The sequence below is a fragment of the Balaenoptera borealis genome, assembly GCF_965194805.1.
Source record: "Balaenoptera borealis genome assembly, chromosome: 5".
Classification (NCBI taxonomy): Eukaryota; Metazoa; Chordata; class Mammalia; order Artiodactyla; family Balaenopteridae; genus Balaenoptera; species Balaenoptera borealis.
The window spans coordinates 65,453,414-65,480,839 of NC_138862.1; the positions used below are offsets into that span (position 1 = coordinate 65,453,414).

A 27,426-nucleotide genomic window follows, 5' to 3' on the forward strand; every position below is an offset into this window, starting at 1 on the left:
CCGCGATGAAGAGCGGTCCCCGCACCGCGATGAAGAGTGGCCTCCACTTGCCTCAACTAGAGAAAGCCCTCGCATGAACCGAAGACCCAACACAGCCAAAAATAAAATAAAATAAATAAATAAAGTAGCTATAAAAAAAAAAGAAAAAAAAAAAAAAAGAAGGTTCTCACCTTGTCAGCTTTGTTTATGTGACTCCCCTTCTGGCTAAACTTGTAAGGAAAAAGGGCAGGGCATTGGGGGTATCTCTTAATTTTAAAGAAACATAAAGGGAGATGGTATCTCCCTTCCTTAAAAAGAAGAAAGATCAGCAACAAATTCAACACAAAGGCCTGGTTTAAGAGTCAGGAGATCAGGACTGAAATCTTGACCCTGAAAATGACACATCGATGATCTTGAACAAGTCACTTTCCCTCCCAGAGCTTTGGTTTCCTTGTCTGCACCATGACGGAGCTGACTATGAAGCCTCTCGGTTTGCAGCCAGAGCTGATATTCAATCATGCTATGAAAGGGCACATGGTCAATAATGGCCCTGGGATAAATGACATCTTAATTTCTCCCTAATCACATACCTTCTCAGTAAGACAAAAACTACTAGGAGTGTAGTCACTGACTTTTAAGTGTGTCACTCATCAAGTAATTTGAAGTTCATAATTTTTGTTTCTTTACTGCAATTATTTGTCAAATGACTTTTTTAAATGTACAGCAATCTATTCCTTTGTGGGTTCAGAATTAACTTATTAACAAACTTGGGTAAAGAAAAGAAGTAACAAAAAAAGAAAGAAAAAGAAAAACGGTAATGAGGTGCCAGGTTAGATTGCCGTGGCAGAGGCCAGTAGGGAAGAAAAGCCACACACGCGCACACACACACACACACACACACACACACACACACACACACACACATCCACCAAACAGGACCCAGTGTGGGCTCCCTTGGAGAGCTGTTTGCTTGGGGCAAGAGAGGTAGGTAGAGAAGGAAGGATAATTCTGGGCAAAGGTAGTTGGGGAAAGAAAACGTTTTTTAGCTGAGCTTCAGAAGGTGGTAAAGAGTTCAAGAAGAAGAAATGAGAGACCACTCAGAGGAGCAGAGGAAGGTAAGTAGCTGGCCATTTGGAGCCTGGTTGGTACTGATTGAATATAAGCCGAGGAGTTTGTGCTTTATCTCCTTAGTTGTCCAGCCTCCCCTCCATGGGCCAGAAAGAGAACAAAATGATTGGGTCTGGACAAATACTGTAGATACAGGGAAAGGGACGTCATTAGTCTGTCTCTAAGAGCTGAAAAGCCAAAAAGTTCTCCAATTTAAGCGCAACAGAGTAGGAGAGGAGAAATTTGGATTTGGAGAGATTGGTTAGCAGGAGAGAATGGGTGGACAAATAAAGCCATCCAGCACCAGGAAGCAAAAAGGAGCCTATGGCTGAGCTTGTGGTGGAGCAGGGGCTCTGGAGGGCTCTCCTGTGAACTGAAGCTGTAGGGAGCACCTGGGTCTTCGTTGCAGTGCGCATGCTTCTCATTGTGGTGGCTTCTCTTGTTGCAGAGCACAGGTTCTAGGCGCACGGGCTTCAGTAGTTGTAGCATGCAGGCTCAGTAGTTGTGGCTCGCAGGCTCTAGAGCGCAGCCTCAGTAGTTGAGGTGCACGGGCTTAGTTGCTCCGCGGCATGTGGGATCTTCCCGGACCAGGGATCTGAACCCGTGTCCCCTGCATTGGCAGGCAGAGTCTTAACCACTGTGCCACCAGGGAAGTCCCAAGAAGTTATTAACTTCTTAAGGCACAACTACTCCAGGCCCCAGAGACCACCACAGTTTATATTCTGTATGTAGAAAAGAGCCCATTTGTCCCTCTCTTTTGGTCTCTCTCCATGCCTGTCCTCTCTGGAAAGGTCAACAAATTCATAATATCTTTTTTTTTTTTAATAGCCATCAGTGGGGAACTTTGTCAGAATTTATCTTTTTTCAACCTAAATAAGTTTATTCGTGTGTCCTTGTGCACAGGCATTTAATAGCCTTCAAAGAACCCCAAGTGATTAGCCAGGTCTGATCCTTTCCTTTCATAGAAATCACGTTGCCTTTCCTTTAAGTGTATCAGGAACACAACCCCTCCTAGAGATTCCTCCAGCTGGTTTACTATGGAATTAACTCACTTGCCCCAGTTTTCCAGGAGCCTTTCCAAAAGTTTTCCATTGAGAGACTATGTAATATCAACCTACACAATTTGACCAGGGTTTTCCAACTTCACCCTTGAGCGCCTTCTGACCTCTTGGGTAACTGCCTTCTGAGCTTAGTGATCTGCCTACATTTTTCTGTCTTTTATTTCTAGAAATAGTAGTTTCCAATCACTCTGGGGCTAGCCCTGTAGTTAGGAAGTTTAGAGCTGAAGAGGGGAAGCTCTGGGAGTCTCAGGCTCCTGGCTCTTTTTTCAGCCAGATTTTGATCTGAGTTTATATGTGAGAGTTTCATATTGAAATCATATTTCCATATTTCCTTTGAAAATGTAGCTCTGGTTTTTTTTTCTTTTAATTGAAGTATACTTGATGTACATTATATAAGTTACATGTGTACAATATAGTGATTCACAATTTTTAAAGGTTATACTCCATTTATAGTTATTATAAAATATTGGCTATATTCCCCATATTGTACAATATCTCCTTGTAGCTTATTTTATACCTAATAGTTTGCACCTCCTAGTCCCCAACCCCTATCGTGCCCCTTCTCCTTCCCCTCCCCACTGGTAACCATTAGTGTGTTCTCTGTATGTCTGTGAGTTTGCTTCTTTTTTGTTATATTCACTAGTCTGTTTTATTTTTTTAGATTCCATATATAAGTGATATCATACAGTATTTTATTTATTTATTTATTTATTTATTTATTTATTTATTTATTTATTTATTTTTGGCTGCATTGGGTCTCCGTTGCTGTGCACGGGCTTTCTCTAGTTGCGGCGAGCGGGCACTACTCTTCGCTACGGTGTGCGGGCTTCTCATTGCAGTGGCTTCTCTTGTTGCAGAGTACGGGCTCTAGGCGCGGCTTCAGTAGTTGTGGCACGTGGGCTCAGTAGTTGTGGCTCATGGGCTTACTTGCTCCGCGGCATGTGGGATCTTCCTGGACCAGGGCTTGAACCCGTGTCCCCTGCATTGGCAGCGGATTCTTAACCACTGCACCACCAGGGAAGTCCCATCATACAGTATTTGTCTTTCTCTGTCTGACTTATTTCACTTAGCATAATACCCTCCAAGTCCATTCATGTCATTGCAAATGGCAAAAGTCTATCCTTTTTTTATGGCTGAGTAGTGTTCTATTGTATATATATACCACGTCTTTATCCGTTCACCTGTTGATGGACACTTAGGCTGCTTCCATATCTCGGCGATTGTAAATAATGCTGCTGTGAACATTGAGGTGCATTTACCTTTTTGAATTAGTGGGGCTTTTTTTTCAGTTATATACCCAGGAGTGAAATTGCTGTGTCATATGGTAGTTCTATTTTCAGTTTTTTGAGAAACCTTTCCACAGTGGCTGCACCAATTTACATTCCCAATGTGGCTCTGTTTTAAAACAAAATTAAAGAGCTAGTTTTAGGTGCCGTCATCATTCACTATTTGTTCTGGTCTGTCTGCTTCAAGAAACTGAGGCAAAGGTAAAGAAAATGAATATTGGTTGGGTAACTAATATTGTGTTAGAGCTTCACACATGTTCTCATGTAATTTTCATTGTAACCCTCTTAGTTAAGTATTACAATACCCATTTAGAGATAAAGCTCTACAAGATTAAGTAATTACCAAAGGCCACAAAACTTCTAAGTGGTGGAGCTAAGATTCAAACCTAGATTTGTCCAAAGTCCATTCTCTTTCTACTTCACCATACTCTAACCTGTTCTGCAATAAAGGTCTAGGCAAATAATTCGCTCATATATTCTTCTCATTCAAATACACATTTTTAAAATTTACTTCATCTGCCTTTTTACTGAGTAAAATAATTTATTGAGTGCCTACCACATGTAAAGCGCTGTGCCACTTTGGACTGAAAAAGACAAATAAAACAGGGCCCAAGGGCTGCCTTCTGCCTTGGAGACTCTTGCAGTAAAGTGCAGGAAGCCCTTCATAGGTTGATACCAGGAGGAAAGAACGCACAAGGGGGGCAGAGCAGAGTCCTCCCTGAGCGATTTCTGTGTCGGGGGAAAGCAGCCCCAGTACAGAGGGGAACCTCAAGGGTCATCTCTGCATCACCTCATAGTCTGGACCAGAGGCTCCAGAGCTGGCCAAAGCCTAGGGATGAGGCCCAGTGGCGGTGTTGACTGTTCAGGAATGCTGGTGCAATGTGCAGAGGGTCCCTGCCATAGGGACCTGCTGTTTGGTACCTGACTCTGGCCATACCCCAAGCACAACTGGGAAGCTTTTTTCCCTCTCCCAAAGAGTTTCCCCGCCTCTCCCCCGGCCAATGAATCCTTCCATGGAAAATAAAAAGGGGCACAGATGGGAGATGGGTAAGGCTTTTAGCACCCTCCAACAGAGCAGCCCTTGAGTAGGGAGCAGGAGGGAGGTGAAAGAGGCTGCTTCACCTCAACCTAGACGCCTTTGGCTGTGGTATCAGTAACCATTAAAACCTCCCTCCTAGGCCCCAGGGGTCACTGGTACATAAAGCAAAGCCACAGCCCAATAGCCTGCCCTTCCTAAATATTCCTCTAGTTATTATTCATAATTTCTCATGCTTGTAAATGATCTTGGTGTTTACCAATCACTTCGACATCTTTTATCTCAGTGATAACAACAAGCCCATCAACAAGTTGTGTTTCACCCATTTTATAAACAAGGAAATAGACACTGAGTGGCATTGCCCAAGGTTACCCCGTAAGGACTGGGCAAGACTGGGTTTGAACCTTGGCTTTCTAACACCAAGTCCGGTGTGCTCACTGTTAGACCCCAGCCAGTAGACCACCTTGCGAGCTGCCAGAAGCCTACACTTGGCTGTCTAACTGCCACCCCTCTTGACATCTGTGGCTGTTTGGGGGATGCAATAAATATTTTAGGTCTTCTAGACAACAACCTAGTCAACTACAAGTGGCCAAGGAGAGGCTATGAAATGATGGCTCTCACATTGACCTGCACGTTTGCACCTCTTCTAAGAATTTTGTTCCCAAGGGGTGGGTGAGAAAGCTGCAGGCCTGGGATACATCTAGACAGATTTTCTGGAACAACGTGTGGGTGCAGCTCTGGGTTTGGGGCAAATGTGCAAGTATGAGTGCAGTGTTGAGGGGCTAAGGAGGCAAGAACTTAGAGAAGTGAGTGAAGAGAGGCCCAGTGATTCTGACCTTGGCAAAGGCAGGATCACCTGAGCAGGGAAAAGTGGTACCTACTCTCTCTGCTCCAGAGCTGGCGAGGAAACAAGCCAGGTGTTTCTTTTTCTACTGAAAGTATTAGCCATATGGCAGGTCTTTACAAACTGCAGTGTTAACTAAATGATCTGGGTTTGAGTCTCCGCTTTTGCATTTTCTAGCAACGTGCCTTGGGCAAAGCAATTAATCTCTTTAAGCTTCATTTTCTGCATCTGCAAAATGGCAAGAACACAGATTCTCCCCTAGATCCTCCAGTAGGAGGGCAGCTCTGCTGACACCTGGATTTTAGCCCCATGGGACTCATTTCATGCTTCTGACCCCCAGAACTGTAAGATAATTCCCTGTGTGTTGTCTGACGTCACTAAGTTTTTGGTAATCTGTTACAACAGCAGTAAGAAACCAGTACAGATTTTGGTAAGAATACCCATCTCTCAGGTCTGTTGAGAGGATGAACACAGAGTGCCAGCATGTGCTGAGGACATGAAATGACAGCTTTCACCATCACTTTATTTTGTGCCATAATCTAAGTTATTACGCACGGCTGAAGGAGGAGGAGAAGGAGCGCGTAGTGGAAAAGGAGAAACATCTAGTGAGCAGCCGCTTCAGCATTCCGTGCCCGTCCACAGTCCTGCCTTCCTAAATCAGATGCCCCTCGCTGGCACCTCCTACCTCATGCTTGTCTAGATTTCTTCACTTTACTCTCCTTTTTCCTCAAACCAAGTTCCCACCTGTCTCCTTCCTTCTTTTTTCCCACTCTGGTCTGCATTTCCCCACCCGAATTCTGACTTGCAATTCTCCCACAGAGTATTCTTATGTCTCTTCCCCTTTTTTAAAACTCTGTGTAGCAGAGTCATCTTTGGGAAAGTATGCATCCTTACGGGATATATTTGGGTCACTGGGGCCAGCTCTCTTGTTCAGGGTCCTGTCAGCTCCTTCTGGACCAATAAAGCCCTCTTTCTTTGGTGACCTACCTGCCTTCTTCCTTTTTCTCCATAGCCCTACTTTCCTCCTTTATTCTACGGTGTACAGTCATTTTTGCCGTGCATTCATGTTGCTACAATCACACTTTAAATTCCCTGAAAGAACAAACTGTCTTCTTTCTGTTCTTTAAGCCCAGCTAATGACCATAAATAGGCTGCTATCTGCAAATGGGTCCTAATTGGTACTGGGTGATAATGGGGCTGCTTTTGGCCTCTTTTGCCCTTTACTCTCTCTATGTACTTGTGTTGTCTGAACTTCTACCTTTCATGGTCTATTTATCTGTGTCTCTAGTTTAGACAGTAACCCAACTGGTCAGGAGCGATATCTGTGCATTCCAGTGAGGAACTTTATAATGTGGCTGATCCAGCTACGTAAGGCTCCCCTCTGGGGGAGGTTGTGCATTAACTCCTTCGGGGCGCTCGGGCTCCACTCCGTCTAGTGTGCAACTATCTCGGGAAAGAATGAATGACATTTCTAAGCCTGAAGTGACATTTCCAAACGGAAAGAAATGAATGGCATTTCTAAGCAGAAGCTACGCAGAGGGATCTTGTAACAATGGCCCCATTTCTTCTATTCACTTGGCAAACACTGATGGAGTACACCATGTGCCCAGTTCCGGGACAGAAAACACTCATAAATTTCAACTCCAGTTCCCACCACTGCCCAGGGGAACAGGTAAGGGAAAATATTTAGAGATGTTTAAGATTACTTGGAAGGTTGTGAATACTTACTTTAGAGTGTAACAATGAAGTTACAATTTAGCAAGGTCTGAGTCGAATAGAAGGCTTCCCTCCCACGCAAACCGGGGCTTCCGCCAAACTGGCAAGTTTGTTATCTCCTGGGCTCCTCGTTCTTCTAAGCCTCTACTCCCTGACCTTTCCTTTCCTTTTACCTGGAATGTCACCCCCATCTTCCTCCCACTCCCACCCACCTCTTCTTGACCCATCGAAACCATATATACTCTGCGCGCCTTACCTCTTCCCTCCTCAGAACTCCCACGATACTTAGGGTCTTATTAGACGCATTCTAATGATTTGGGAACACAGCTTCCCTACTAAAGCCTGAAATTCTAGAATACAACAATCTCTCTTACATATCTTTGTATCCCTCAAAATGCAAGTTGTGTCATATAACACATTTTGATTTAGAGCCTGAGTGCATGAAGTGGATAGTTAATTAATTGGCAAAACATTGAGAGATGTGGATGGCTTATCTCAAGGTAATTCAAGTGCAAAGGCCAAAATAATTCACCCAAACACTTACCCTGTATTCCTTCCAGAGAATCCTCAGGGAGGGAGAGACCCACTTTTTAAAGTGCCAGACACAGCGCTAAGCCTTGCACATAATTTCTGGGAGCCAGCATGGGCTGGGGAGAAGCACTTGGGCTCTGGAGTCATGCACACCAAAGCCTCCAGCCCAGCTCTTCCACTTACTGGTTGTATGACCCCAGGGAACTTAATTTACCAATTTAAGCTTTAGTTGCCTCATCTGCAAACTCACCCTTTCTCTTCTTCTACCTAATTAGGTTATGAGAATGACATGTGTGTATGTAAATTACCTAGTAGAGTGGCACAGAGAAGGAACTAATGTTAGCCCCTCTTTCTCTCCTCGCCCCCCCCCCCTTATGTGACAGGGTGTTTTTAATTTGCCAACTCTATTTGAAGATAACAATACATTCTGAAAATGATGGTTTTTAACCGCTGCCCAGAGTCCGTACGGGAACCAGTTGCCCCCTCTGCCCATAGGTTTATCCTTTGGGCTTCAGTTTGCCATGACCAAGGGCAGGAAGAGCCATACCAGGGACCTTCAGTGTGCTTCATCACCACCTCCGGTCTGCCCTCGGTGACTACGGGGCCTCAGTTCATCACTCAGAAGGATGCAGTCTGTATGTTCCATACCCTAAAGAACTCCTGAAAGCTGGTGATCAGACTCGGGCTGGCTTTACTTTTTTTTTTTTCTCTCCTTTATAAAATTACTGTGATCACTGAACTGAATAAGCAAACTTCTTCCACGGCTAGACGATCACACGACTTGGTCTGGGTGCTCTGGGACACGAGAAGGCAGTGCACAGTGGCGTGACTCAGTTCTGCTATGGAACTTGCAGCCGCAGTCTGTATCCCCTGCTCCTAACGAGCTGTGATGTTCTCAGCTGTGTCCTCAGCTTGTGGGAAACCGTGAAGATGGCCAGAGAGGACTCCACCGTTCGTTGCTTCCAGGGCCTGCTGATTTTTGGAAATGTGATTATTGGTGTAAGTAATGAGTATGTTCCAGGAAATTCTGCTCTTCCTGTAATTATGATTTTAGATCAATCGAAAGTGAGAGTTTAAAAGGGAAATAATGACATAATGACTGGTTCCCTACATCTTTTCTTTTAAGAAGTGTGTTAGTAAAACATGCTAACTAGAAGTTAACTATATAAATAATCCTATATAACTATGTAATATATCAAAAGACCATGTGGGGGGAAAAAAAAGAGAGATTTCCCTCCCAACTTTAAAACACAAGAATCTAAAAGCAGCCATGCTAACCATAGTCAGCTTCCAAGCACTCTCAACACACGCGCTTTGGTGTGTCTTTCCTATCCCTCCTTGGTTTGATTTCCACAGCCTCCACTGTTAAGGTTGTTGGGGACAGATGTTTGCATCTTCCTGTGCTGGTCACACAGGGGGCCAGTACTGGGATGTAAGAGTAACTCAGAGGCCAGGCTGCGTGGGCACAGTGTGGTGAGAGCACTTAGGAGTCAGGATCGCTGGCTCTGGGCCCAGCCCTATGACTCTGCGTGACTCCGGACAGGTCATTCATTGCCTTTCAGGGCCAAGATCCTTCATCTATGAAATCCAGGGGGCAGGAAAGATAACCACCAAGGTTCCTTCCAGTTCTAATGTTCCATGGTTCTCTGGCACAGAGAACATGACCAGGACCAGTTTAAATATTACAATCCAGGAATCTGGGCAGTGGGAACGGGAGTGAGAGATTATCTTCGTACAAGAAGTCATTGTTTGAGTGGTTCACGCCCCAGGGGTTTTATAGATGGTCTGAAATAGTCTGGGTCTCCTCCCAAAGAGTGAGAAGATAGAGCGAAATGTGGAAGGAGGCATGAAACCAACACGTAGGATGGAAGGAGCCGTTTGATTTCCTGGCAATGAGGAGTTTAAGTCAGTTGCTTAAAGCCTATGCAGGGGACAGAGTTAGTCTCTCTTACCACCACGCCCCTACTCCTCTATCCCTTTCTCAGTGCTGCTCTCATGGCCTCCAGCCTGACAGAACCCCCTCTGCCCCCAGATGTGCGGCGTCGCCCTGACTGCAGAGTGCATCTTCTTTGTATCCGACCAACACAGCCTCTACCCGCTGCTTGAAGCCACTGACAATGATGACATCTATGGGGCAGCCTGGATTGGCATGTTTGTCGGCATCTGCCTCTTCTGCCTGTCTGTCCTGGGCATTGTAGGCATCATGAAGTCCAACAGGAAACTTCTTCTGGCGGTAAGACCTTAAAACTCTCTACATTGCTCTCCTGGACCAATTTTGATGGATTGTTTCTTCTTCCCTGAGCACAGCGCTTTGGTTTATCAGTGGGGTAGGTGGGAGCACAGAGTGCCAGGTGAGGAGGGAGTAGAGGGGAAGACCCTCCCTGCAGTGAAGATCATCCAAGTGGGGTCAAAGATGCTCTCCTCTATTGGAAGTCCAGAAGAGTCCAGCGCAGAGAAGCTGAAGGGGAGACACCTGGGGGTCACCTGTTGAGTATTTTCCAGATCTTTGCTTCTCTGACTGGTGTCTGCATGGGCCCAACAGATACAGCCAGGAGCTACACAGGCCAAAGGAGAGACAGTGAGAACTCGATAATTAGACTTTTTCCTCTTGAGAGTAAGTAGTTTAAAATATTGTTTTAATAGTAATCAAGTGTTGATATGTTAGGATATAAATCACAAAATATGCACGATTTTTTAAGAGAAAGCACGAGCTTTTGTAGATATTTTTGAGCTCAAGGCTGAGGATGTTGTGGGATGGCCTACACCTCCCATTTCATGCACTCACTCTGCTTTTTAGGGACCCTAGAAACCCTTGATGGGCAACATGTAGAGAACGGCTGCAGCTCCCACCTGCACTCACTCTGCTTTTTAGGGACCCTAGAAACCCTTGATGGGCAACATGTAGAGAACGGCTGCAGCTCCCACCTGCCTGTGGAGACTCTAACTCTGTGTCCCCATAGGGAGGCTTCTGCCCCAAACCTCAGACAGCAGGTTGTGCCCTGCCTTTGCAGATGGGAGCAAATTTGCAGCCAGCCGGGCTAAGAACCCTCGGTGTTGGGTCTAAACTTCTACTCCCTTCCCCCGTGCTCAGGACAGCAGTTCCTCGCCCTGTGATGGGGCCCCATCCCCACTCCCTACCTGAAATAACTCTCCTAGCCAAAGGCTGCAGGACCTGAGTTCCACCTTCACGGAACGAGTCCAGCAAGCTAAGGTGCTTGTTGGTTGGCTTTTCCTGTGAACTAACATCATCTTGGTACCTAGGGAATGCAGAATGTTTACATTCTCTGGGTCTTTAGTGTGAGTTAGTTCCAGGGCAAAAGAACCCACTTTTTTCAGGGTGGGGTTAAGGAATGCAGGGAAAGGTAAAGAAAGGGCAGCTGTCCTTAGAGGCGAGCTTCAGCTGCATCCCAGCCTCACTCTGGGCCAGTCACGTGTGTCTCGCACAGCCGGGAACATCCCTCACCATGCCTGGCAAAGAGACTGAGCAGCTCGCCCTCCACGCGGCTGGAGGAGAGAACACCTACACCCTGTGCCTCCTTTCTGGAGCATCTCTAAGGGGCTTCTGAGCCTCTTTAAAGGGAGCCAGCAAAGCTCTCGACAAAGAGCAAGGCAGCCGCTAATACAGCGGGGGGCAATGTTATGAGGCCTGTGAAGGGGCTCCTGCTGTTAACTGAGAGTTAACAGTAGCCAAAGCCTTTTTCTGGGCGGAATGGTATGGGCAGCAGAGGGTGCCGCTCTGAGAACCGCCCCTGCCCAGGCAGGGAGAACCATTTGCCCTGCGCTCCTCCGCTAACACCGCCGCAGCGCCCCTTCCGCAGAAGAACCCAAGCACCGTAAGCGTCTGTGCAAGGCTGAGGACAGCAGAGACAGGACTCTTGCAAATAGTCCCCATCCCAGCTTCGGAGAACATTTGTCCTTCAGATATTTGCCAGCCGTAAACTGGCAAGTGTGTTGTGGAGCCATCACGTGTGCACGCGCAACCTACCACACACACACACACACACAGCAACAAAACACACTATGCACTGTTTCACTCAACTGACCTGATGCAACTGGAGTGGGAGTGAGTGAGAGGAGACGCCGGCGAAGAGCTGCGTACCTGGAGGCTGCCTGCTCCTCTCTGGTAAGGCTGGGCGCTGCCAAGAGGGAAGACGGATATTAAACGCAGCCCTATTCATCTTTGACCTCGGTAATCCTCAATTCTCAGTAAACCAGAAAGAAAATGTCTCCCAATGAGAGGGGAGTTACGAGGCTCTACATAGTGTGTGATACACTGATTTTCTTGCCAGCCATTGGACGAACACACACACACATACACACACACACCAGTTCATTCTCTTGTCTGTTTTTCCCAGTTAAAATGGAAATGCAGGGTACTGAACTGAGAAAGCTTTGTGTTCAAAAGTCGTTTGTTCTCTGGGGAAAGGAGAAGAGTTGATCTGATTAGCACCTAGCACCAAGTCTGGCTCTAAGCAGCTGATCAATGAGGGTTTGTTGAATAATTATGTAAATGATCAGATAATTATATTTAGGTGAATGTGCTGCAGAAAACATAACAGTTATTTGTAAAAACAAAACAAAACAAAACAAAAAACTCCCTTTGGAGGTAGATGTAATTCTTGTATTCCATTTGTTTCCCTTCCAGTATTTCATTCTGATGTTTATTGTATATGGCTTTGAAGTGGCATCTTGTATCACAGCAGCAACACAACGAGACTTTGTGAGTACAACCTCAAAAGACAGAGCAGAAATGACCATATGAATCATCATTACCATCATAACACTATAATAACTGACACATATTAAGCCCTTACCCTGTACCAGGCATTGTAATATGCACATTAATAATAAATATATATTTTTTCTCCTCATAGTAACCCTATGAAATAGGTATTCATTTTATAAATAAAAATAAAATAAGACTTAAAAAATAAAGTAACTTGTCCAAGGCTACGCAGCTGGTAAGTGAAAGTGGAATCCTGAATCCAGGCCGTGTGATTCCCAGGGCCCAAGCTTGCACCGCCATGCTCTTCACTACTCTGCCGCAGCCACTGGCCTTCCACTGGGATGAGCAGTAATCCACCACATCTGAGCCATCCTCCCATTCAGCATCTGCTTTCTCTCCTTTTTTCCATTCCCTGGCCTAGGCCACCACACAATGCCTGTCTACCCTTATCTCATTGGAATTTCTTTGGAGATGGGGGTCTTCTCCCTACAAGGGGGACTGCAGCCACCCAGAGCAGCCTTACTCCCACCCCCAGCCCTACTCAGTGACTCTGAGCTCAGTTTTACTCCAAGAGACAATGTTCAGGGCCCCCAGCAACATGCCGAGCAAATCACTTCGCCTCCTTGAGGATTACTGGGCTAACTCTTCCTCTTGTGTTGCCTCCTCCCATAATAGTTCACACCCAACCTCTTCCTGAAGCAGATGCTGGAGAGGTACCGAAACAACAGTCCTCCAAACAATGATGACCAGTGGAAAAACAATGGAGTCACCAAGACCTGGGACAGGCTTATGCTCCAGGTAATGCCTGCAGTCCTGGGGAGATGCCATTTGGTACCTAAACCAGTATCCAAGGGCATATGGATGGTTAGGAATGAAGTTAAAGTGTGGGGACCACTGCCTCCAAGGGGGCTTCCTTCACAAATAGACTTGACATAGGCAAGTTCCTCTATTCCTCTCATTTACTGGCAGGGACTAGGGGGTGTACACATGACTCAGTGGGACCCCTAGATCTATATTTTATTTTAAGCTATGATGTTGATTAGCTTCCATTTATAGGAGCAATGACATTGGTAAGAAATTTAGATTAATCACACACTCTGCCTCTTAGAACTCAAGCATCACTTACATTAAAAAAAATGTTGCCTCCACCCCACGATGAACTCAAGTGGCAATTATTGTCTGTTTTGCTTGTTTAGTACCTTTTCACACCTGTGGGCTAGTCCTGTTAGGGACCAGAGGCTATGACTTGATTTGATCACCTGTTTTTCTCTAACTGGCAATCGTAACCTTATATCCGCATTTACCTCAAATACCATCAAAAGTTCAAGTCTTTCAGAATACCCACTATCACCCCTACACTGCCGTATGTGAATTCTTATCCCTGCATAAGCCCTCGTGTGACCCAACTCTCCCACCTCCCCGACCCCCTCCCCACCCAACCACCTGTTTCCCAGTCCCTCATCAGCAAACCCGCTTATAGCCTCCACCCCTTCTTTGAACTCTCTACCCTCTGTCTTCTAAAATTTCCTTCATTTAGTCTAATATTCCTGTTCTATATTTTTTTAGCCCATTAGGACCTCCAATCTATTGGCCACTTTTTCACTTCCTATCACTCTTCTAAGTCAAGTATTTTTTTTCCCACTATGTTAGCAAAGAACTAAGCTTTTCAAATGAAAATGTGAATGCTCACACATTTGAAAATCCACTTACCAACTTTTTAAAGCCCAGTCTGAAATAAGTCTGGTTCAAACTTAACCATTTCCCCCCAAAATGCTCAGGTCAAATTACAGAATGATTATTTTCTTTGGTGAGATATTTTCCATAATCCAGTGGCAAAACAGGACGTGCTTTTAAGATAGTTGCTTTATCACCAAGTTTGCTGAATATATTTATCCTAAAAGTTGAGAGATGCCATAGTTTTTATTTCTTCCCTTGAAACATTTTAGCAGAATTTATAAAATGGAAGGAAAGTGATGTGAATTGTGTTTTATCCTCTATCCTCAATTCTATCCAGAGTAATATGAGCTATGTGTTAAGTGATCTTCCTTTCCTATGTAGAGGCATAACCATGTGCCACTGGGTTTTGGTTATTTTTTCCAGTTTATTTTCCCCCATTATAAAAATAATACATAATTGCTCCAGAAAATGTTAAAAATACAGAAAAGTAAAACAAGAAGAATTACTCATAATTTCTTCACCACAAAAATTTTAATTTTCTGATTCTCGATTTGCTCATATGTAACATGAGAATAATTATAACTCTCACATTATTGTATCAAGATATTAGTACTAATAATGATTAACATTTTTTAAGTGTTTACTATGGGCCAGGCATTGTGCTAAACGTGTTAAATGTATTAACTAATTTATTCCTCACACAGCTCTGTGAGGTAGGTACTATATTTGTCCCAATTCAGTGAAGGAAAATGAGGCTTAGAAAGTTTAACTCGTCAAAGGCTACAGAGCTCACTAATGGCTAGTAAGGTAATAAATGTAAAAGTATTTTGCAAACTCTACAATGTAATACCTTAAAAACACCTTCAGCTCTCATTAGGGGATTTTTAGTAAACGTAAGATACGGTATAATTTCCATATCTTCTTTCTCCATAAAGTCTCAGATGCCACCTTGGTGGCTCTAGCAAGGATTATGGAAGAGAATTTTGTTTCTCTCACGTGCTGACAGGACAATTGCTGTGGTGTAAATGGACCGTCAGACTGGCAGAAGTACACCTCTGCCTTCCGGACTGAGAATAATGATGCCGACTCCCCCTGGCCTCGTCAGTGCTGTGTTATGAACAACCTTAAAGAACCTCTCAACCTGGATGCCTGCAAACTAGGGGTACCTGGATACTATCACAATCAGGTGAGTCCTTGCTTCTCCCAAGACCTGCCAGGAGGTTTTTCTGCTCTTTATGAAGAAAATACAGGTTAACTGTAGGTAATGGTCTCTCACTAAGGAATTCTGCATCCTTTTTCCTAAACCTCATGTTAACTATTTCCTTCTCTGTTAGTAAGATGTAAGTGCTAATCTAGGGTTGATCTGGGAAAATTTACATTTTAATAAATGAACAGAACGCGAGAATTGCAATAGCAGAATCCAATTTTGTTTAAGTGAACACTATTTGTATAATGTATAGAATTAGTATTTGGAAAAATATTTATATCAAACAAAGATTTGCTCTATTTTTGCAAAATGTAAATTGAAAGGGATGATATACAAAAAGGAATGTTTTGCCGGTTCCAAAGCAATGGCAACTGCTGAGGGTAGATGCAGTAATGATACACCCACCTGCCTCATTCAGTGGTAATGTAGGATAGTCTTAATAAAATATTAGATTGGTGGTCTGGGTAGAAACCAATTCACATACAAGTGGTTTTTGAAAAAGTGTTTCCAGCCTGATGAGAATGATATGATGATCATGAAAACAAACATCAACTGAGTACTTATCAAGTGCCAGACACTGCTCCAAGTACCATACAGATATTAATTCATTTAAGGCTCAGTGGGTAGTGCCACTTTGATCCTAATTTTACAGAAGAGGAACTGAGATACAGAGATGCTAATAATTGCCTTGCCCAAGGTCACGCAGCTGGTAAGTGGAAGAGTCAGGATTCAAATGCTAGCAGCCTGGCTCCTGAGCCCAGACTCTAAGCCAAGAAGGAACTTGGTAATAATCCCAAAAAGCGCTGAAGAGAATCCTCACACACCTGAAGTCAGCCTCTGAAATGCTTACACTGCTGTGCATTACCACTTTGAGGAAAGCTAGTTGTGTGCCAGTACATTAAATAATTGAGAAATGCCAGACTCTTTGGTCTGGCAGGAAATAACACAAAATGCATTTTCAGAATGAACGACACGGCACTGCTGGTCACTGCTGGTCATCGTGCCACCCCTGGAAGGGTGCCTAGACTAGGACTGGTTGTATTAATCTGGAAAAGGACATGGGAGTGATGTAGATTATTTTGCAGAGTTGTTCAGAGCAACCCTCATTTAGCCTTTTAGCAACATTTTAATTAGTTATATTCAGACTGCTAAAAAAATTAAATTTATTGCCTATAATCACAATATGCAATATAACGATCACTCGGAGGAATAATAAACTGCTTTTAACACTTCAACCTTGGAACCAGTCCATGCAGACGTATCTTGATTGGATTGTGATTCCATACAAACTGTATCATATCTTTGAAAGAGACCAAAAAGGATGTTTGCCATCAGATGATTGGTTTATTTCACAGCCACACTATTTTCCCTCACACAGAGAACATTCTAGTAATGAGGGACACTTTTGTCACACCCTCCCTAACAGTCCTTGGCCTCACCGCCTCCTCTACCCACTAGCTATACCACAACTACAAAGTCATGTCACTGAGCAGTACTCCCACACCAAATTCCTGCATCTTGAAATTTCTCTCTGTCCCTGACTCCCGGTGCTCCTACTTTCTCAGTCTCACTCATTCGTCACCCCTGACATAATCTCTTATCTACTCATCCTTCCTGCTTCTCCCTACCCTGGTCTCCCAGATTCCCACACGCCACCATTCTCTCCGAGTTACAGGTCCTGCTAATTCTCCTATAACAATCCTTTTCCACAAAGCAAAGTATGCCACCCCAGTACCTCATATACTTTACTTCTATTATTGCAGCTGATACCTTGAAATATAATTATTTGTTTGCAAGCCTATTTTTTCTATGAGTCTCCTTGAGGACCATGCATCCTTCAGTTCTGTATCTTCAGTACTTAGCATAATGCCTGGCACAAAGCAGGCATCAATAAACGTTTGGTGGGTGGGCAAATGAAGAGGTGAATGACTCTTTTTCTCATCCACATTGTAGCTTTGCGAGATCTGCAATGCACAAAGAAAGGCTAACAAAATTAGGGAAGTTGTCACAAGGGTAGTAATAATAGAAACCCACCAAATGTCACATAGCATGTCAGACGCAAATATATATGTTCTTACATCATGGTTCATCTGCCCCCAAAATGCTGTGTGCAAATTCTGATCACTATACCTCAAGAGCATTATGATGGAACTAAGGAAGATCAAGGTAAGCACCACTACAATGAGAAAAAAGCATCATGAAAGGCACTAAATGAGAAGAGGTGAAAAACTGGAGCTTTTGTCTGTGAGCTTCATGAGGGCAACACCCATTTCTGCCTTGTCACAGCTGAATGCCCAGCCCAGTGCCTGGCACCTGGCATAAGTGGGTTTTTATACATATTATTGGACAAATGACCACTTCCCAGGATTGTCAGGGGGATCAAATGAGTGATGGATATAGGAGTGTTTGTGAACCATCAAGTGTGTCACAAATAATATCGTTGTATTATTACTTCTTATCACATTCCATTCATCCTAATCAGGTGCCTGCTTTGTGCCAGGCCCTTGTTCTAAGTTCTAGAGATTCAACAATGAACAAGATAAAATCCCTGCCCTCATAGAGCTTGCACTGTAGTATGGGAGACAGACCACAAACAAGTTACCAAACCAATACACAATAAATTCCAGGTAGTGATAAGTGCCATGAGCAGAAATAAAGCGGGATATAGAAAATGATGGGGGGAAAGGTATTTTTCTCTATGGTTGTCAGGAAAGCCTTTATTAAGATGATATTTGCACAGAGTTCTGAATTAAGTGAGGAAAGGAGACCCTCATTTAAAAAAGATTGAAGAAGAGAGTTCTGAAAAAAGGAAGCAGCAAGTGCAAAGGCCCTGAGGTGGAGGCCTTAGCTTTTTGGAGGAACATCCAGGCAATCCGTATGGCAAGGCTGGAACAAGTGAAGGAAGCGTAGGAGGCAAGCATGAATCTAGATTTTGTAGGGCCTGAAGCTTACCAGATTTGTTGGGGGGGGGGGGCGGTTCTCCTCAGGAAAAACAGTTTAAACTACACATGCAAAACTAGGTACAGGACTTTGAAATGGTCTTGCAGGTAAGCAGCCCTGAGCCCAAGCTCATTAGCTTTGCAGTGAAACAACCTCCTCTGGTGGCGGCTGGGGTCACAGAGAGAGGCAGGGCCATATCATACAGCACCTCGTAGCCATGGTGAAGACTTAGAATTTCATATTAAGGGTGGTGGGAAACTTTCAGAGGGTTTTGAGCAGGAAGGTGAAGTGATCTGACATGTTCTACAAGGATCCCTCTGGCACTGTACGAAGACTAGTAGGGCACCGTGGGTGGACTCGGGCCTCAGGGGAACCAGCCAGGAGGCGATTGTAGGAATCCTGAAGTGAGGCCGTGGTGGACCAAGGCGGTAACAGGAAGTAATAAGTGTTTGGATTGGAGATATATTTTAAACCCAAAAGGGTTTGCTTAAGAGAAAAACAGTTAAGGATAATTCCAAGATTTTTCATTTGAGCATCTAGGTGAGTGGGGGAGTCAGGTAGATGGAGAGGTGTAAATGGGGGAGAGATCAAGGCATATGTAGCAAAGGTAGGACATGCAAGTGGATGAACCAGGGACTGGGGCAGGGTTAGAAAGGACAGAACTTCAAGTGGCTACCTGGAGACCCTGGGCGGGGCCTAAACTTCAAGGTCAGCCTTTCTAAGACATTTCTCTCTGGATCTCAGTGTTCATAAAACCAGCCTGGTCATGGCATCTCCTAGGCATTCCTGTGATTCCAAGGGCTTTAGTGGACGTCGCTCAGATGGCAGGTCTAGCCCTATACGTGTGTATCGCTCCAGTATTTTGCATAGAGACTAGAACAGAATGTGCTACGTATAAAACTTACCAGATTATGGCATGCATGGATGAATGACTCGATGAATAAAGAATGATTCACTCTCTCGCACGCACCCCGTGGCTCTTCTAGAATCCTATAAAGATATGTTGAAATATGATGTCAAATGAGAATTTAGAAAGCATGGTATAGGAGTTCCTTTAATGATTAAAAAATAAAGCCTCTAATTTTCACTAACTGGAAGCACTTTTATTGAAAAACAAATCAAAAAGTGACCCTGCCCTCAAACAAATCACCAATAAAATCTTTGGGGAGAGGAAAAAAACTCAAATTTTGTTAAGAATACTTGACATTGCCACATATTCAATATGAGGAAAATGTTATGCTAAAATAGCAGCACCTCGGTTAGTTAGATTGAATGAAAAAACACAAATAAATATGATACAGAATAGTTCTTCATCAGGATTATTCCTATTTCTTCAGTACAGCACAGTTAATACCTGGTTGTCCACAGGAATGTAGAAATAGCCTGGTTATGTTAAACTGGATTTTGGGGTGGCATTGATTCAAATCAGCTTCCCACCCATCTCTTACATCTTTTTTCTGGTCCCTTTCATGTGGATATGGAATCGCCCACTCCTCCAGGGCTGCTATGAACTGATCTCTGGACCAATGAACCGACACGCCTGGGGGGTTGCGTGGTTTGGATTTGCCATTCTCTGTTGGACTGTGAGTATTTCCCATCACATGTTTCATTTCTGGGAGGACAGTGATAAGGAGAGACCTTGAGATTGCCCCTGGTTAACCCAAGCACACTAGGCTGACTCGAAACAAAAGCTCAGACCTGAAGGCTAGTCAGGAAGCTGCTGGCACCAGGGCAAGGACAGTGGATTCCCTCGGGAGGTAGGGCGTGAACTTCCCCTACCAACCAGATCCTTCTCTGGCTGACTGGGATGCACTTGTGTGCTCCTCCATCTCTCCAGATCTCATAAATTCATTTCAAGTAGATATCAAAGACTGTCATCTCTCTAGATGCCTCCTCTAACCTGCCTCCCTCCTTCCAAAGAGCTGCCTTCACCAGTCTCACCTCATCCTTCTGACCACTTTATGTGATGCACATGCAGCAAGAGGGTAGAATGGTAGGTCTCAGCCCTGAATGCACATTTAAACCTCATGGGGCAGCTTGGGGGACAAAAGCATACCTGAACCCCAACCTCTGAGATTCAGATTTCAGTTGATCTAGGTGCAGGACCCAGGTCATTTTTTTTTTTTTTTTTAATTTTCCAGATGATTCTAACTTGTTGTCAGGATTAAGAGCCACTGCATTCAGGAAGCAGTCCCAAACTTTTGGTTTCAGAACTCTTTTACACTCTCTCAAATATTACTGAGGACTCCAGAAAGCTTTTGTCTATGGAGGGCTGTATCTATTGATATTTACCCTGTTGGAAATTAACACAGAATTTTTAAAAATACGTGTTAATTCATATAAAATAACAATAACAAACTAATTACGTTACTATTAACAATATATTTCTGTGGGAAAAAAGTGACTATTTTCCCAAACAAAAATATATGAGAAAAGTGGCAGTTTTTTTTACATTTTTGAAAATCTCTGCAATGTCTGGCTTTAATAGAAGACAGCTGGCTTCTCATATTTCCTCTTCATATAATCTGTTATAATATGTTGCTTAGGTTGAAGGATTTGAAAGAAGTCCATCCTACACACTGATATGTAGTTGAAAAAACAGAAGTGTTTTGGTAGCCTTATCTAAAAATAATTGTGAATATTCTCCTTTGGTACTACACAAAACTTGCTAAGTAGTAGTTTCTTAAAGGTTAGTTGCAATATGAAATCTGAAACTTCATCAAAGAACTTTTAGAACTCTTACATTAAAATACATTACATTGGTTTGTCTTGCAGTTTGCATAAATTTTTTACCCATTCGTGATTCTAGAACATCATGCATTGGTCATTTGGGAAAATATTGGTTCACTGTGTGACAGGATGGACTCAGAGTCACCTCTGCCCCCGTGATGATGCTTAAGGCAAGATCATTCTTAAAAATCCAGTGTCACCTAAGCCTGAACGAACCTCATATCATTTTTCCGCAAGTACCAGATGTTTCTAAAACAATTCCTTATTTATTTTTCTTTTCCTTTGTATTCTAGTTTTGGGTTCTCCTGGGTACCATGTTCTACTGGAGCAGAATTGAATATTAAGAATAAGTGTAACCACCATACCACTCTCCACAGCGACTCTGGATTTGGTGCTGGAACTCCTAATATTCCACCTCTGTGCTCCCCGGGAAATTATGCATTCTTCCTCAAATTGCCAAGTCAGTTGGTGTGGAGTTTCTGTAGGCTCTTTAGGCTCTCAGACTCCTCAAATTCTCACCACTAGTGATTGCACCCTGATCTAGGATTCTGCAACATTGTTATAGACCGTAGGAAAGGGAGAGTTCAGTATAGTAGATAATAACTATTCCCATCTCTGTTTATTTTTAATTTGGGGGCACAAAGACATTCACAGGAGCCTGTCTTATCACAGCAAGCCAAGTCTGTATTTGGACAGCGAATCTGCCTGCATTTCTCTCTGCTTTCTAAAAGAAACCTTCAAAGGCTTTCATTCATCTCAGTATTGTCCAGGTGAGAGAACTAAGGAAAAGATTGCTGAAATATATCTTTTGCCTTTGTTCTACGGTGGCTCCCATCTACAGAGACTCAAGTGATTCTCTTAATGCCACCTGGGGATCCTTTTATTCTCCAGGACAATGCCTGATCTTGAGCTAACAATGGTTGAAGTTTCCTCTCAGACATTGCAGGGTGATAGGTGTTAGTAACCTCAATTCTCCCGCTAATTAAAAGTATGTGGACTCTGGGGGACAAAGGAGGGACCTGTTATATATTTACCAATCTCATCCGAAAGCCCCTTTCAAATAAGGGAGAAGCAAGCCCGCTGTTAGATAGGTGATTTATGGTGATTTTTTTTTACTGTCAAAATATTTCTCTTCTGATCCATGTTTCCTTTTGCAATCTGAAGGAAGTTCTTATAACAACATTTGTCTAGCCTTATAAATAAAGAGGGCTTTTAAATATGTTCACTTTCTTTTCTTTTTACCAGTGTCATAATTGGTCATATATGAGGCTAGCAAAATGGGTGTTCCAACAGAAGAGCTTAGTAGGCTCACGGGAATTAAAATTTAGGAGATGGAAAATGCAGTAAGGCGTGGCTTCCCTCTGGATACCGGGTAACCCTGCTGTACAGCTGAATGATTGGAACTTCCAAGTTTACTTTTTGCTCCTGCTACTCTTTGCCCTGAAGTGGGGATGGAGTTGCTGCTCCTCAAATCCTTTCCCCCTGCATCTCTGACTCCAACTGCTCAACTGTGTCCCCTATGAAGGAAATGTACCTGTCACTTCAGGGTCCCACTCACAGCCGACTCAGTCACATGGAGTAGCCCACTCCCAGGCCTCGACCCAGGTTCCTGTGCCTCAGTCTGAGCCCCGGGGCAGGGAGGGACAAGGAAGGGGAGGGCGCTTTAGCCTGGTAAAGCAGTAAAGCTGGGCGGTAAAGCTGGGGGCAGCAGCCGGATCCCTGATTCCCAGGACAGGGAGCCAAAGGCTCCTGCTCTGACACACCACCAGCTTGCCCCTCCCCTGCCTCGCTTGCCTCTCCAGGACAGGGCTTGGGGTGTCGAGATAAATGACACCTGCACTTGGCTGAGAAGGTTCTCTCTGTGGTCTTTTTCAAGAGAGGAGGAGAAGGAAAGAGCTTACTCTGGGCAAAGCTTTAAGCACCTCTCTCCCTTCTCTCTGTCCATCCTCTCTCATGTGTTCTGGTGCCTTTTTCTTCTGCTGCCAACTGGATTTTCCAGTGCCCTCATGCCTGAGCAAATCCTGTCCCAGACCCACTCCTGCCTTCCCCCTCCAAGGCTTCGGAGCTTCAAAATTCTCTCTCCCTACAAGATTCCATTCTCCTTGTGACTTGATCTCAGCTAGGTTAAGGGAAAGCCTTTTTGCAAGCTAATTCATACTAAAGGGTGAGGGACAGCTAGTCCCCACTCTCTTAATCTTCTCTGCAGATTTTTCCTTAATAACTGAAATTGATCTCAGTTGGCGGAATCCAGTGCAACAGTAGGAGCAGGAACAAGCTATTGTGGAGGAAGATGGCCCACCTGCTGCTCGTTAAATCTTAGCACCTGCCTTCTCTACCACGAACTATTGGTCATTACCGTCCGCCCCCTCTCCAGCTAGCTTCCTACAAAATAAGACCCTGAACCCAGGTACTCACTATGTCCAGCCCCCAGCAGTTGGGGAGGACACACCTTTCAGCTGCGACAGACCCGGGCCTGAGGACTTCGCTACAGAGAGTCCAGCCGTTCAGGACTCCTGCACTTCCTGCTACGAGGGTCTTCAGTTTAATCTCAGGGCAGCTCCTGCTCTGCCCAGTTTCTGCTTCCATCCTCTCCACCTTCCCTGGAAGCCCAGCCTTGTCCCTCTTCCATCTGGCTTCTGGGACAGAAGTGGGGCTCACAGCGAGACCCAAGCCACACTGTTTCGGGTGAGGCCCTCACCAGCCCCACCAGGCCAGCGGGTGAGACACACCCAGAAAAAACCATCTCGAGAAATCTCCCAATTCTGCAACAAGGCCTGCTTATCAGGTGGGCAAAGAACAATTACCACCTAACACGGAAAACTGGGTCAGGCTGACTCTGGGGTAGGTTTTACCTGATTGCAATACCAGACGGGTCACCACGCTCCTTGGCTGGCTTTTTCCTCCCCAGATTGTTACTCAGGTTCCTGGCAGGCTGTTCACCCTGAGCGTTAGGAAGCCCTCTGCTCATGTTTTTTGGCCCTATAACTTTTTCCCCACATAAGCTGTAATAAACAGGGACTGCTCCCATTCGAAGCAGCAGACCAGGTAGTTTCTGACTACCCATGAAGGAAAGAAGGAATAGTAACAGTCACGCGAGTTTGAAAATCGCATCTCCTCTAAAACCCCACCCCCATCCATGTGACTGACAAGCCGGGCTGTAGTTGAGGAACTGGAAACTAAGCTGCTTTCTCATTTCTATAGAATGAACAACCTCCTTCGTCCTGTGTCATTTCCCTTTCCCGTTTCACCTCACGCAGATCCTTATCATCTCCAACATGTGAGACTGAATCAAAGAAGAAACCCAGAGGAGACTAGTTGTAAGCTATTGAGTTTGCTTTCACATGTGACATTTTTATCACAAGGCTTGAATGGCCACATCCAATGAGGGAATCCGAAAACATCTTGGGAAAAGGCGCATTGCTGAGAAATGTATAGTTCCCAGACCCTTCTCTAACCCACCCTCCCCCTCACCCCCAATCAACTCCCAAAACACACACACACACACACACACACACACACACACACACACCTCCTTTGAAAAAGACAAATAGCCAAATCCTGGAGTTAAATGGTGCCATCATGCCCTACTTTCTAGTGGCCTCCACCCTGAGTTCCTCTTGAAAAAAGAGCAGCCCCTGACATCCAGAAGCTAGCCTGGCACTCACAACTAAGCCATGCTATTCTCCTGCCAGACGTAAACAATTCACAGAATACCAGCCTCAGATAAGGTCACATAAAATGAGGCAAAGCGAGGCCACTTCATAATTCTGTCCAAGCACAAAAACAAGGTCACCGTGCCACCCTCAAAATACCAAACACACCCTTTTTTTTGCTAAAATAAGTGACTGCTACATGCTCACAATTACAGCTCTATTCTTCCTCTAGTCCCTCCCTGTGGGTAAATCAGAACTGTCTTTGCTTTCTGACAACGTCCAATACAGAACACAACCTGCTGGCTTAGAACCTCCCCAAATGACCCACCCCAAACCCAAACGCTCTCATAGACTTTGTCTGACTTCCTTTCCCTGAGACACCTCGAGCTTCCCCATGGTGTGTTCTCAAGAGCTTTTGCAATGAGTCAGAATCTGACTCACGTATCTGCCAGCGTGTCCCCGGGTATCTTTGGTTGAAGGGGATAGACAATATCCAAACAACTCTCCCCACCCTTATTGCCTCTCTTTGTGTATTTGTTGTTTTATTCGATACCATCAAGTTGTTAAGCACATGAGCTTTGGAGTCAAAAACCTGGCTCCAAATCCCAGCTCTGCATGACTTTGGCAAGTCAGCCTCTTGGAACCTGCTTCAGGGAGACAGATCTCACTGGGAGGATTCCGTAAGATATGTAAAGAATGCATTAAAACAGCTAACAGCCTGTAAGAAATACCAACAGGAAGTTATACCATAAATCTGGTCTGAAGATCTCTGCTTGGCCTGTATTCCCTGGGAACATGCCAACTAATATCATGTTACTTCAATTTACTGCAACAAGCTTAATGACCAAATATACTGGTCCAAATTCACTGGCCCTCAAACAATAGTTGTGAGTAATAGCAAAACTCTTATTCAATAGTGGAAGAACGTACTAGGGTATCAAGATAAGGCATTTTAATGGATATATCTCAAGTTCTGTACATTATTTCCAGAATCCTAGCTACAAATGAGATCTCTGCCCTTATTGCCTTCACAAAGAAATCTCATAATCTCCTGACAATGTGATATTCTGGGGGGAAAAAACAAGACACTGGAGCCAAGAGACTTGGGTTCAAATCTTATCTCTTCCTGTTACTAACTTCGGGAAGTTACTTAACTTGAATCTGTTTTTTCTTTGCAGTACTACATACACACCTATAGGAATATTGGAAAGTTAAAATTTAAAAACCAAGGAAAATTGAAATACAGAGCAAGCATTCAATTAGTGTGCGTCACCCTTCACCAACCTCTCCACCAAGGCCCCAGATCTCACACACACAAACACACACACACACACACATCACACACCCTCCTCTGTGAATATCTTTGAGAGACTGGTCTGGCCCTCTCAGCAAGTATAAGATGGTCTTCAGTGGACTTAAAACTAATGAAGGTGGCAATAGCTTAAACATTTAAAGTACTAAGGAATAGACTTAAAAAACTTTTTTGGAAAGTGATGGGCAAAAAAGAACTTATGAAATGTTCCTGAATATGCTCCATTTTGTGGGATATACTAATGGCTTTTGAGAGAGACTATATATGTATAGGACTTGGGGAAAGTGGAGGTTTTTAGTCCAGCAGAAAATGTCTTTCCTCTCTCCCAAGAGTCCATTCACAGAGCAGTTGGGGCCCCAGGAAACCCCCAGGGGCTTGAGTGGAAGTGAGGGGGCAAAGGGCAGAAAAACCAGGGAGGGAGTCTGGAAAAATGTTTAGAGACTAGATGAGAATGGAATGCCCTTTTTTTTTTTTTAATTAATTAAGGTGAGCAGGGGCTACTCTTTGGTGCGGTGTGCAGGCGTCTCACTGCGGTGGCTTCTCTTGTTGCAGAGCACGGGCTCTAGGCATACGGGCTTCAGTACTTGTGGCATGCAGGCTCTAGACTGCAGGCTCAGTAGCTGTGGCGCACGGGCTTAGTTGCTCCACGGCATGTGGGATCTTCCCAGACCAGGGATCAAACCCGTGTCGCCTACATTGGCAGGCGGATTCTTAACCACTGCACCACCAGGGAAGTTCCTAGAATGGAATGCACTTTCAAGTCCAGAAGGTACCAAACTTCTCTAGGAGCTAGGACAGGGATGTAGAGTCAGGAAACCTTCCTTAAAGAATGTGAGAAGCCCAGGGAATTCCCTGGTGGTCCAGTGGTTAGGACTCGGCGTTCTCACTGCTGGAGCCAGGGTTCAATCCCTGGCTGGGGAACTGAGATCCCACAAGCCGCACAGTACGGCCAAAAAAAAAAAAAGAATGAGAAAAGCCCAGATGGAGACAATATGGTGTAATGGAACCTCCACTTCCTCTTCTACCCTACTTAACTCTAATCAATAAAGTGTGTATAAAAATGTCATAAACCATAAAGCACTATAAAAAGGAGTGGTACTATAAGTGAGAAAAAGCAATAAAAACTTTTAAAGTAGTACACTCCTTATGTTAAGTATTTGTGGTGTTCAAACAGACCTGCATCCATGTAATCCTCAGCAAGTGTTGTAGGCTTATCTACAAAACTCAGAAAGCTTGGCCTCTTTGTGGCAAATAACAGCAAGAGACACACAGGGCGGGAAATTGGGAAAGCTCGGTTCCTCTGAGGCCAAACGGCCCAGCAGAGCAAGCAGGCAGCCATATGCCTCCTGCCGGTCATGGGCTTCGATTCCCGTTGCAGGTACAGTGGCAGAGAGGGAAAATAAAGGTCTTAAAAAACTATCTTCCACCTCAAGAAGTTTCATAGTGAGTCATTTAAATGACTTGTACTTTATCTTGGTTGAAAGAATTACCTGAAGAATATCAATAGGTATAGGACAGTGGTTTCGAACCTTTAAAAAAAATGCAGATGCCTTGTTAATAGCTGAAAATACATAGGGAGTTCCCACATGGTATTAATTGTATTTTGTTTCCATTGAATGAG

At 44.3% G+C, this 27,426-nt stretch overlaps 2 protein-coding genes across 5 annotated transcripts in view; one reads left to right on the forward strand and one right to left on the reverse strand.

The window, feature by feature from the left end:
- The window catches only part of UPK1B (uroplakin 1B), a 31,477-nt gene extending 5,194 nt beyond the window's left edge, over nt 1–26,283 (forward strand). Inside the window, exons 2-8 of one of the 3 annotated variants that reach the window (XM_082394783.1) lie at nt 8,460–8,559; nt 9,593–9,793; nt 12,206–12,280; nt 12,962–13,084; nt 14,970–15,149; nt 19,610–19,693; nt 21,134–26,283. In XM_082394783.1, coding sequence (XP_082250909.1) covers nt 8,460–8,559; nt 9,593–9,793; nt 12,206–12,280; nt 12,962–13,084; nt 14,970–15,149; nt 19,610–19,693; nt 21,134–21,184 — 814 coding nt within the window. In that variant the 3' untranslated portion in view covers nt 21,185–26,283. Of the gene's footprint in view, nt 1–162; nt 8,560–9,592; nt 9,794–12,205; nt 12,281–12,961; nt 13,085–14,969; nt 15,150–19,609 lie in introns of all 3 variants that reach the window. The other 2 variants (XM_082394782.1, XM_082394784.1) reach the window with 2 other exon arrangements.
- The window catches only part of B4GALT4 (beta-1,4-galactosyltransferase 4), a 51,056-nt gene continuing 38,898 nt past the window's right edge, over nt 15,269–27,426 (reverse strand). Inside the window, exons 9-10 of one of the 2 annotated variants that reach the window (XR_014245362.1) lie at nt 19,016–19,100; nt 15,269–17,134 (exon numbers count right to left, since the gene is read on the reverse strand). The gene's annotated coding sequence lies outside the window, so the exon portion shown is untranslated. The remainder of the gene's footprint in view (nt 17,135–19,015; nt 19,101–27,426) is intronic. The other variant, XR_014245363.1, reaches the window with a different exon arrangement.